Source organism: Podarcis cretensis, assembly GCF_951804945.1.
Source record: "Podarcis cretensis genome assembly, chromosome: 9".
In the NCBI taxonomy this organism is placed as follows: Eukaryota; Metazoa; Chordata; class Lepidosauria; order Squamata; family Lacertidae; genus Podarcis; species Podarcis cretensis.
The window spans coordinates 6,853,118-6,865,482 of NC_137178.1; the positions used below are offsets into that span (position 1 = coordinate 6,853,118).

The 12,365-nt window shown below is 48.9% G+C and overlaps 1 protein-coding gene and 1 long non-coding RNA gene across 2 annotated transcripts in view; both read right to left on the bottom strand.

Moving 5' to 3' along the window:
- The window catches only part of ADRA1D (adrenoceptor alpha 1D), a 63,582-nt gene extending 58,805 nt beyond the window's left edge, over positions 1–4,777 (bottom strand). Inside the window, exon 1 of the mRNA XM_079990946.1 lies at positions 2,490–4,777. Within this exon, the coding sequence (XP_079847072.1) occupies positions 2,490–3,450 (961 nt within the window). The 5' untranslated portion in view covers positions 3,451–4,777. The remainder of the gene's footprint in view (positions 1–2,489) is intronic.
- LOC307224471 overlaps positions 1–12,365 on the bottom strand; it is a 560,506-nt gene that overhangs the window by 175,872 nt on the left and 372,269 nt on the right. The window lies entirely within an intron of this gene.

Consider the following 12,365-nt stretch of genomic DNA (forward strand, 5'->3'; position numbering starts at 1 on the left):
CTCCCTATTAGCATCATAGCAGTCAGTGGGATGGAATAAGGTAATGATCCTGCCAGCCTCCTAAATTTATTTTTGGATCTGCAGTGATTGACTTTCTGATGGCGGAGAGAAGAGGAACATTTTTAGCATGTCATACTGTGCGATTGCAGAAAATATTGGGAGATTTGCTTGTGTTTGAGTCAGACTCCACCTTTGCCTCACATTCACTTTGTGGCCTTGGGAAAGTCCCTTGTCTCTCTCTCTGGTCCAGTCCTCTATCTAGGCTGCCTTCAGAATGCCATAATTCTATGAGCAAAATAATTCTCAAAAACATACCAGGAAATTTTGGTAGATTGGATTGAAGTGCTCTGTTACCCTGGCTCAAGAAATCCACTTTGAAAACAAAACAAAAGCACACTTTTCTTTTTTTGCAGTGAGGAAAGAGACAAGGAAAAGTGTGAGCTAAACAAATGATTAATAGAAACCACCACTTCAAAAGCAAAGTGGGATGTATACAGAATGGACACTCGTCATATAACGTCCCCACTAACATATCAGAACCAATGTGCAATAAAGAGTAGAGAGAGTCTCATCTCTGCATGAAGGATGATGGCTCAGTAAGCAGGTTGCTTGGAGGAGTTCTGAGTCCAAACCCAGGCAAATGCCACTGGGAAACATATTAGCAAAGGCTAATGTTGTTTTCTACTGTTGACTTTGAGCAGAGAGATTCCATTTAGCTACCAATGGGCTGCCTTGGGTGGGGCAGGGGTGTAATAGGTAGGCTTTGCCTGGCAGGGTCTGTCACATTTTGGGGAGGCATTCGCCTGATGGTGGAAACCAACTGTTTTAGCTTTGTAGCATGGGTAAGACTAACAAATCAACAGCCTGTCTGTACCAGGTGACTTTGGAAAAACTGCTCTGAGTCAGAACGAAGAGGGAAAGTCTCATTGTCATATTTCAGAGGGGAGGCAGTGATATTGGTTGAGGGTACCAGGAATCTGGTTGCAATCTGAGTGACGCCTGCCTTTGCAAAGAAGATACCTGGGCACCTCTCTTGGATTTCCATGCAGCTGAGTGCCTGGTGTCCCGGCATCCTTTGCATGGCCGCAAAGGATCTTGGGAGACGCACCTTCCGATGTGCAGTGCAGCCACATGGGACAGCAAACTGCTGGGTATTCTCCACTCCCCATTCCACCACAGTCCTTGGAGTAGTCAACATCAAGGGGCTTGAGCTCCCGTGCAAATTTGATGGGTGCTTCTTGCTTCCAAATGAGCATGAATCACTGGATGCTGAGCGGTGCTTTGAAAAAGAGCACCACCTCCTATCTGTAGCATGACCCTGCCATGCAGATTGGGGGAAGGGTGGTAGTTCGGTGCTTTGCATGCAGAAGGTCCTTGGTTCAGTCCCCAGCACCTCCTAGTGGGAAGCCTTGGAAAGCCACTGCCAGCCAGCTAGGTGTACCAATGGCCTGACATGGGGTAAGGCAGCTGCTTTCGTTTGGGACTGACTGTGGCTCAGTGACAGAGCCAGATTCAGTCCCTGGCATCTCCGGGTAGGACTGGCAAAGGCTGCCTACCTGAAACCCCAGAGAACCTCTTCTTTCTAATATAGACATTGCTGAGCTCAGTGGACTGATTCTCCTACAAAGTGCCTAGGATGAGATTGGCAGTGAGTGTTTGGATGCCACTCAAGTCATATGATAAGCATGGTTTAAAATTTGCATTTTCAGTCAATTAGTTGACAAGTACCAGTATTCCGTAGTATGGCTACTTTTCTGCTTGTATGGCTCATTGCAACATGAGAAAATTCTATATAACTTTGTACAATTATTTATGTCCGTGTGGGACATTGTTACTATGGGATATCAACATACTTTTTTTTATATACAAGCATTTGGGTCTTGGTGATGATTGTGTTTTCTCACTTGCAGGTGGACAGAACCGTTTCAAATAAGGAAATCAAATAAAGAATTGTCCTCTTCTCATCTAGCCTCTGAGCAACTATATTCTGTGGGGTCAAAACAACAACAGCCCTGAAAGGGAGGCCACTGCTGGCTTAACTGGACAGGTGAAGTGGCAAGGCCAAAACTTAATGATAATAAGAAGCTATCCAGAGCTATCTAATGGGATTCAAGGTTTACTGGATGGCCCACATTGGCTGATAGTTATCCCCACTGCCAGCCTATTTTATTTCTAAGGGAACCTAGAAAAATAGACTAAAAAGGTTGTAAAGTTCACCCTTGAGGAGCAGCTAGAATTCACAATTTATTAATCACATTGCTGGATCACCCTTCCTCTAAAGGAGCTCAGAGAAATGTACAATAAAACATTTTTTTAAAAAAAGTATCATAAATAAGACATAATGGTAAGCAACATACTTTGAAACACACCACATATAAAAATATAAAAGTGAAGACAGATGCAATGTAAAAAGAGAAGACAGATGTCATATAAAAGAGAACTCGCATCACGTGAACATCGCACAAGAGAAGTCAAGGTGCCTGACTTACCGAAAGACAGCACGAAAAAGAAAGGCAGCCAGCAGAGGATGAAAACCCCGACAACGATCGCAAGAGTTTTGGCCGCTTTCTTCTCCCTGGAGAACTTCAAGAGGCGCACTGAGAGAGAGCTCCTGAAGGTGTGCCCTTTGCCCTTGGTGCTGGCGGCCAGGGAGTCCTCGAGGACACTGCGGCAGTGGATCCTGAGCACCACTTCCATGGACTTCCCACGCTCTTTCTTGACCCCGGCCTCCAAGCTCTTGGTGGTCCTCCTTGCCACCACGTAGATGTTGAAGTACATCACCAGGATGACCATGAGTGGCAAGTAGAAGGAGAAGAGCGAAGAGAAGATGGCGTAGCCCGGCTCCATCGTGATGCTGCAGGTTTCGTCGTTTTCGGGCGGCTCCTCCTTCCAGCCCAAGAGGGGCCCAATGGAGATGACCATGGAAGAGAGCCAGACCACCACTAGGATGATGACCGCCTTCTTCTCGGTCATAATGGTGGGGTACTTGAGCGAGTATTTGACCCCGATGTACCGATCCACAGAGATGATGCACAGGCTCATGATGGAGGCGGTACAGCAGAGGACGTCTACCGCCGCCCAGATGTCGCAGAAGATGCGGCCAAAGATCCACAGGTCCAGAACTTCCAAAGTGGCTGAGAAGGGCAGGACAGTGGTGCTGAGCAGCAGGTCAGCAATGGCCAAGTTGATGATGAAGTAGTTGGTCACTGTCTGCAACTGACGGTTGCAGGCCACCGAGAGGATGACCAGGATATTGCCCACAATGGCCGAGAGGATGAAGAGGGCAAGGAAGACCCCCACGCCCACCGACTGCAAGGTCAACCTCAGTGCCAAGGAGGTGCTGTTGTCGGGGTCAACATCCCCCCCTGCCCAGGACCCGTTGACCCCCTCGGCTTCTTCTCCCGTGTGGTTCCCATTCAAGCTGGCATTAATCCGGTCAGGGAAAGTCATTCTTTTTCAAAAGGGGCCAGTCTCCATGGGAGATGGGTTGAGCGTGATGGAGGTGCCTAGGAGATGAGCAACAGGCATGGCTCACTCTCTCCCTGGTACCATCCCCAGAATCACCTATAATGATTTTGAACTCCACACTCCCAAGAGAGAGAAAAAAGTCTCTCTTTTTGCACACGAGGAGTTTCCTCCCACTTATATCTCTCCTCCTCTGCAATCCTTTTTTTTTTTTACACCATCGTTTCCTGCAAAGGTGGACCTCTATCCACGTCACTGCACGCCACCAGGGATGCTGTTGTGTCCCTACTCTTCTCACTTCTTGCACACACACATGAGCAGCAAAATCATCTTGCAAAGGAGCTGGAACTCAAGGAACCCGCTTTCTCTCTCTCTCCTCCCCCGGCAATGCTGCGCGGGCTACCTCTTTCACCTCCCTCCCTCCCTTCCCCCTCTCACCTCTCTGTCCATCAGGTGTGTTTGTGTGTGTGGCCCCTGAGCTGTCCCCTTCGTCCTCAGCCACCTCCTCCACCCAGTAATAAGATAAAAAAGTATTTGACGTTCCTCCTTGCACCTCTCCAAAGCGCGCGCGCGCTTGCAAAAGTCCCTTGTAAAAAGGCTGAGCAGCAACAACCCCTGTACGCGGGGGTGCGGGGGTGGGAATAAAAAATAAAACAGAAAATTGGGACCGGGGGTGAGAAGGCAGCAAATCACTCCTTTAAATAACTCCTTTCGGCCCGCCGCTTGTTTCCCCCATCGAGGGTCCTTCATCCAGGAAGATGCGTTGGCTGTGTAGGCTTCGGGAAGAAGGACCGAGCTGGGCGCAAGCGTCGCGTCGTCAGTGTCCAGAGCCGGCCGCTTGACAGTTTCCCGGACATCCTTCCAGCTTGTCGGTCCAGAGGATGCGACGCAGGAGCGCGGAGGGAGAGAAAAGGGGAACGGCGGGGAAGACGCCGCCGGTGCCTCTGCAGCTAAATCCGAGCCCCCTCCAATCCGAGCGGGAGAGAAGTGACGGTTGGGGAACCAGAGGACCAAAAGTAGGCTGCGTCCGGGCGCGCAAACTTTGCGCTGGGGAGCTTTGCGCGCTCGGCGTCTCCCGGGTTGTCAATCTCTCTCCCTCTCCCTCTCTCTCTGCAGCGAGATCTACGGCGCAGCAGCAGCAGCAGCGAAATCCAGCAAGTCGCCTTCCTCAACTCCTCCTAGAGGGCTCGTGGCATCCTTCTGCCGGCGTAGGGTGGCCGGAGGGGTTGGCTCTGCAAGTTTGGCAGCGAGGGTGGGTGGCCAACCGCGCGCAGGAGAGGCGGGAGGGAGGCAAAGGAGAGACTCCTCTTAATTTTTAAAAAAAGAGGGACGGAGCGCGCGGGGGGCGGTGGGATAACGCGCTGGGTCGTGGGTGGGTGGGAGGGAGGCCCTTAAAGATATATATATATTTATATACCGAAAATAGCTTCATTGAAGGATTTCCATTTCCTGGGCGAGGCGACCGAGAGACGCTAGAGAGCAGCAAAGGGCTGGTCGTCGACGGCGCTGCCGCTAACGCTAATGCGCTTCTGGTCCCTTGCAAAGCCCTCGGTGTTTATTAGAGATGCCGTTATTCTGGGATGATCACCTCGGCGGGGCTCCCTGCAACCTGTTTGATTTGCTTTACGAGGGAGGAAGCCGGCCGATTTAAGCCTTGCAGCTCCTGTGCTTACAATATATATATATATATTTAAGGCGTAAGTGCATGTCCAAAGGCAGATCTTGTACGTGGGTTCTGCTTGATGCCAAACCCACCGTTGTAGGCTGTTCCCGGGGCATCCAGATGGTCGTGTGAACATGCGCGGGAGAGTCACGAACGGCTGGTTTGCTTGTTTACCTAGGAGTTTCTGATCCTCTCCTTCAACTGACTTCAGCCTGCAATTCAGATTTCAATGTGACAAAGGATTGCAGTGTGATGGTGACCACACAGAGGTCTGTGTCCCACATCGCCCAAACATTTTCTTTTACCCTGTGCAATGACTCATTGTGATCAATGGATCTTATTTCCATGTAAACATACCGTATTTTTCGCTCTATAAGACGCACCAGACCACAAGACGCACATAGTTTTTGGAGGAGGAAAACAAGGAAAAAAATATTCTGAATCTCAGAAGCCAGAACAGCAAGAGGGATCGCTGCGCAGTGAAAGCAGCAATCCCTCTTGCTGTTCTGGCTTCTGGGATAGCTGCGCAGCCTGCATTCGCTCCATAAGACGCACACACATTTTCCCTTACTTTTTAGGAGGGGAAAAGTGAGTCTTATAGAGCAAAAAATACAGTATTTTATTTTATTTATATATTGCCCTTCCTCCACTTGAAGGACCCCTAGGGTCGGATGGGGTGCTTGGAGACCCAAGTCATCTAGTCCCAAGACCATTCTGGGTTAGGGAGACCAGAAGGGCCATTTGGCTCAAGCTCAAAGGATGCCTCAGAACTAGACACTTTTCAAATTTTTGGCACTTCCTTTTATTTATTTTATTTAGATCCCACCTTTCCTCCAAGGAACTGAAGGTGGTACGTGTACGTGGTTCTCTTCCTCCCCATTTTATGCTCACAACAACCCTGTGAGGTAGGTTAGGGGGAGAGAATGTGGCTGAGGTCACCCAAGTGAGTTCCATGGCTTAAGTGGAGATTTGAACCCAGGTTCCCATCAGTTTGATAAGTTTCTCAACTTGTTTTTCTGTGCATCAGACCAAATGGTGGAACACTCTCTCAGGCACTCTTTTTTTCTTGCTAATTGATATAGATTTTGTCATATGCTTAATGTCAGCTGTGATGCTGCACGAAAGCAATATTTCCCCTCAATAATTAGTGCAGTTGCACAGGAAAGGCTAGAAAAGCATATGTTAAATTGTATATGGGGGGGGGGGGGGATCAAATCGTGGCACACCAGCTACAAAGATGTTTGTGAACATGACATGAAGGCTGGCGGCATCAACCCCACCATGTGGGAATCTCTTGCAGACGACCACAGTGCCTGGAGACAGGCAGTCAGGTTGTGCATCCATAGCAGTGGCCGGAGGAGGAATGACCGTTGTGAACACCGCAGAGAGAAGAAACACCATGGTGCACCTGCAGCAGCACAACCGGACGCCTTCCTCTGCCCCAGCTGCAACAAAACATGTCTCTCGTGCATTGGTCTCTGCAGCCTCGGCATGCGCTGTAACCTTCCAACAGTTTGACTTCACTCCTCCATTGCCTCCAAAGACAGACGGATGCCGACCAACGAACCAGTGCAACATACATTTCCATGGATCGGACAACTGCTTGCGAGATTTCATGGGAAGGAAGGGAGCACTCATCTGCCTGGTCACCCACTCTTCTCTCACTGCTGAAGGGTTGGAGAACATTTGTGGTTCTCCACTTGTTGGACTCCCAAGTCCCATCAGCCACTACCAGCATCAGTTTTGCACTCGGACAACCAGTTAAGCGTTACACCTCTATGCACTGTTAACATTACAGTGGTACCCCGGGTTACATACGCTTCAGGTTACATACGCTTCAGGTTACAGACTCCGCTAACCCAGAAATAGTACCCCGAGTTAAGAACTTAGCTTCAGGATGAGAACAGAAATTGCACGGCGGCAGCAAGAGGCCCCATTAGCTAAAATGGTGCTTCAGGTTAAGATCAGTTTCAGGTTAAGAACGGACCTCCAGAACAAATTAAGTACTTAACCCGAGGTACCACTGTACCTAATAGCCCACATATTGCAGCGGGTGATGAAATAATAATAAATTTTATTATACCCCACCCTCCCCAGCCAGAGCCAGGCTCAGGGCAGGTAACACCAATAAAATTTCAATAGAAACATAATGGGGGGGGGGTTTAAAATACAGGTTAAAATTCAATTTAAAATGCAGCTTCATTTTAAAATGTATTTTTCGTCCTATAGGGCGCACCTGCCCATAGGACGCACCTCAGTTTTTGTTTTTTTTTTTTGGGGGGGGAAATGAATAAAAAAAATTATTCCCCCCCAGCTGTGGCTGCCGCCCCAAGCCTTGCACACACCTGCCCGAAGCACGGGGCGCCCTCCGGAGGGCTCCCCGTGCTTCGGGCTGCAGGCTACCGCCCCAAGCCTCGCGCGCCCGGCGGGACCTCCCGCCAGGCACGTAAGGCTTGCGGACACCCGCCCAAAGCCTCGCGCGCCCGGCGGGAACTCCCGCCAGGCTTGCAAGGCTTGCGGATAGCTTCCTGAAGCCTGGAGAGCAAGAGGGGTCGGTGCACACCGATGCCTCTCACTCTCCACACTTCAGCGAAAGCCTGCATTCGCCCCATAGGACGCACACACATTTCCCCTTCATTTTTGGAGGGGAAAAAGTGCGTCCTATGGGGCGAAAAATACGGTAGCCCATAGATCAAAATCGTAAGGGGACGGAAGACATAAGGGTCAGACTGAGTCCAAACCAAAGGCCAGGCGGAACAGCTCTGTCTTGCAGGCCCTGCGGAAAGATGTCAAGTCCCGCAGGGCCCTAGTCTCATGTGACAGAGCGTTCTACCAAGTTGGGGCCAGTACTGAAAAGGCCCTGGCCCTAGTTTAGACCAATCTAACCAGCAATCTAAATATTTTGGGCACTTTGCAAACTTTCAGTGTCTGATGTCTTCATGCTCCAACATGGTGGTGGGAAACCTTAAGCCTGGGGGGAATCAATGTGGCCCCCCAAGCCTCACCACCTGGCCCTTGGGACTCTCCCCAGCCACATCACCTAGTGGCTCTGCTTTGCAGCCTCTTTGAAGGCTTTGGCTGCCTGGGATGCTGGTAATGCTTCTTGCTTCCTTTGATACAGAGGGGTGTGGGTGTAGAAATCAGCCTGCAATACATCAATTGCTGCACCCACTTTTGCTCCTGGCCCCACCCACCAGTGTCATGTGGTTTTTGGAAGGTAGTCCAGAAGGGACTGTGGCCTCCATTCTCCCTTTCCTGAAGTCAATTCTCATAGGCAGCCTCTGGCAAAGAGATGAGAGTTGGTTCTATCAAACACCAGGGTGGTTTTTTAATAGTGTGTTTATGTGTGTTTTTGCTTAAGAAGGAAGCTGCATGGAAACTCAAAAGCCTGGTTTTGCAGCATGTCTTGTAAACCATTTAGAAGTAGATTAATGATTTGTGTATCTTTTCTTTTCAAATCTGCTGGGGTGGGGTGGGAGTGGTGGGGTGAACAAAGCCCTTGGGACTGTTCCAGTCGCTTTAAGCCCTGACAAAGAATTCATGTGACTCTCAGAATGTTGAGGTACTTTTTTTTTTGTCAACAAAATATTAAAAGCCACATTTGATACTGCTTTGCTGTGAGCAACCCTCCATGTTGCGTTTTTGCTTTGCTGTGGCTTGGGCCTGGCATTTTATGACAATATTGTGGCTTGCACATGCTGTTTTGCAACAAGACAGCCTCAGTTTTAAACCCTGGCATCTAGTGAGGTTTTTCTTTCCAGCTAGCAAAACCTCCATCCTTCTCTCTCCCCAGAGCCCCCATGCTAAGTATTGCTGGGTTCCCTTCTGGAAAGACTTTTTGGATCCCAGAATACACTAATTCCACTTAGCCTGAATTCCAGACTAAGATCCACAGTCTAATCTGGGCTTCAGTGGAAACAGAACTTGGAATGGTGTGCCAGGATTAAGAAAAAGTATCATGGCTGTGAATAGTGTAGATTCAATAATAAAATTTCCTTAATAAAACAAGTACAAAAGGCACCATAAATCAGTAGATCGGATTTATACATCAATATAGCTGGGTCCCTGCTTCTTGGGAGGAAAGCAATGACAAACCTAGACAGCATCTTAAAAAGTAGAGACATCACCTTGCCAACAAAGGTCCGTATAGTTAAAGCTATGGTTTCCCCAGTAGTGATGTATGGAAGTGAGAGCTGGACCATAAAGAAGGCTGATTGCCGAAGAATTGATGCTTTTGAATTATGGTGCTGGAGGAGGCTCTTGAGAGTCCAATGGACTGCAAGAAGATCAAACCAATCCATTCTGAAGGAAATCAGCCCTGAGTGCTCACTGGAAGGACAGATCCTGAAGCTGAGGCTGCAATACTTTGGCCACCTCATGAGAAGGTGGAAAGGACCCTGATGCTGGGGAGAAGGGGATGACAGAGGACGAGATGGTTGGACAGTGCTCTCGAAGTTAAGAACATGAGTTTGACCAAACTGCAGGAGGCAGTGGAAGACAGGAGTGTCTGGCGTGCTCTGGTCCATGGGGTCACAAAGAGTCGGACATGACTAAATGACTAAACGACGACAACAACAATAGCTGGGTCACCCTTCATGCAAAGGGTGAGTTTTAAGCAGGCACCACAATGCAAATACTGCAGGCACCTATCTGAAGTTCATTGGGAGCATATTCCACATGGCAGGTGCCACCACACTGAAGGCCCTGGTCTCAGTGGACATAAGGCAGACCTCAGGAACATATGACACTACAAGGAGTGTCTCCCACATGGATCAAAGTCAGGGGCATAAGAACATAAGAAGAGCCTTATGGGTCAGACTCATGCCCATCTAGTCCAGCATCCTTTTCTCACAGTGGCCAGCCAGATGCCCATGGGGAACCTGCAAGCAGGATCCAAGCACAAGAGCCCTCTCCCCTTCTGTGTTTTCCAGCAACTGGCATTTGGAAGCACTGCTGCCTCTGACGATGGAGGCAGAGAACAGCCAATGTGGCTAGTAGCCCTTGATAGTCTTCTCCTCCACAAATTTGCCTAATCCTTTTTTAAAGCTGTCAGGGGATTGCCATCGGAACAGGGGAGGGAGGCAGGGGGGCCGTTGGGATAGCGAGAGCCTCCAAAAATCCTGAGGAGCAGTTCCTTTTCCAGTGGTGGGGAAAGCCACACCTCCAGTGGAGAAGAGAGGGAAGGGACCAGCCGAGCGAGGAAAGGGCTCGAGGATGCTGTGGAGAGCACCAACACCTCACCCAGCCAGGCTGGCCAGGAGGGACCCACGCCACCTCCGTTGCCCACCTTGTGCACAGGGGTGAAACGCAAAGAGGGGAGGCGGAGGCTTGGGATGCTGAAGTTCTTATGTTGGGGGAAAAGCCAGAAGGGGCCACTCCTGGATTCTGCAAGTGACTAGATGCACATGAACTTTGTGGTTCTGCACTGTAAATAGTTTGCACCAATAAACCTGTAAAAGACAGGTCGGAGTGCTGCCTGGTTACTCACGAGCAACCACCATCAGCACCTGACAAAAGCCATCCAAGCCATCACTGCTTCCTGCAGAAGTGAGTTCCATAGTTCAACTATGCACTGTGTGAAAAAGTACTTTCTCTTATCTGTCTTGAATCTTGCAACATTCAGCTTCATTGGACATCCACAAGTCCTAGACTTATGGGGGGGGGGGAAACTTTTCTCTGTATGGAAAAGTCCCAAATGCTGCAGCCTTTCGTCCATTCCCGTGATCAGAAAAGGTTGCCTTTTACTGAACCTCTTGCAACATGACAATATCCTTTTTGAGCTGAGGTACCCAGAACTGGGTACTCTGAATACAGTTGTGCCATCAATTTGTACGACGACATTACTGTATGATGTTGGCAGTTTTGTTTTCCATTCCTTTCCGAATTTGCTATTTTCACACTTGCTGTACACTGGGATGACATGCCCATCAAACTATCCACTATGACCCGAAGGTCTCATTCAAGTCCTTAAACTTGGCCCAGTAGCTTATCAGCAGCCAGTGCAGGTCTTTTAGCTGTCTCCTATCAACAGGGTGTCCACTTCAGAAGCATCACTGTGACATTCTGCATTAGCTACATCTCCCAAACCAATGTTCAGGGAAGCCACAGCTAGACTACATTGTAGTAATCCAGTTCTGGAGATTACTAATGCCTGGACTGCTGTAGCTAGACTATCCCAATCCAGGAATGGCCAAAGCTGTCATGTCAACTGCCAGAAGGGACTCCTAACCACTGAAGCCACTTGCGCCACCAGTGACAAAGAGGGCAACAGGTGCACCCCCAAGTGATGTTCCTGATCCTTCACGTGGGATGTAAAACATGGCAGTCAAGTACAACATTCCCAAAATGGACATGCTAGGGGATGCTTTGTAGCAGCCAGGAGAGAACTTCCTGTTTCCTCCTGAGCTGGGACAGAGACTCACTCTGCATGTGACTTGATGTGGGTGTGGCCTGATCTTGGTAGGCGAGCACATGTTCTTTTGCTCTCCTCTTTTCTCCATTTTGTTTTTCTCTATGTGTGAGCAGAAGTGACTGTCTGTCTGCAGTCACTTGGGACTAACTCCCTTATGGGATAGTTCCGCATGTATATATACTTTTGTAACCTAAGTCTGCCTTCAGTGATCTAACTGTGAACTGAATGAATGTGAGTAAACTACTTTTATATTCACTTGAATAAGGTTGTGGTGTATATTCTTTTTAAGAGGGACAAGAAGGGATCTTACCAGGAATCTTATATAGAGAGGTTCAGATGAACCTGCAACAAGCAAACCGCTGTGCGTTTAAAGGGGAATGTTTAAACTCTGTTAAGACATAGAACTTGCTAACGCAAGTTAGGAAGGATAAGTAAACAATATATCTTCTCCTGCCTCCCTGAACGTTCCCAGTGTGGTGTAGTGGTTAAGAGCGGTAGACTCATAATCTGGTGAACCCGGTTCGCGTCTCCGCTCCTCCACATGCAGGTGTTGGGTGACCTTGGGCTAGTCACACTTCTTTGAAGTCTCTCAGCCCCACTCCCTTCATAGAGTGTTTGTTGTGGGGGAGGAAGGGAAAGGAGAATGTTAGCCGCTTTGAGACTCCTTAGGGTAGTGATAAAGTGGGGTATCAAATCCAAAATCATCATCTTCTTCTTCTTCTTCTTCTTCTTCTTCTTCTTCTTCTTCTTCTTCTTCTTCTTCTTCTTCTTCCTCCTCCTCCTCCTCCTCCCACACTTCAGAGATAGTCCAGCTCTATCCAGAGA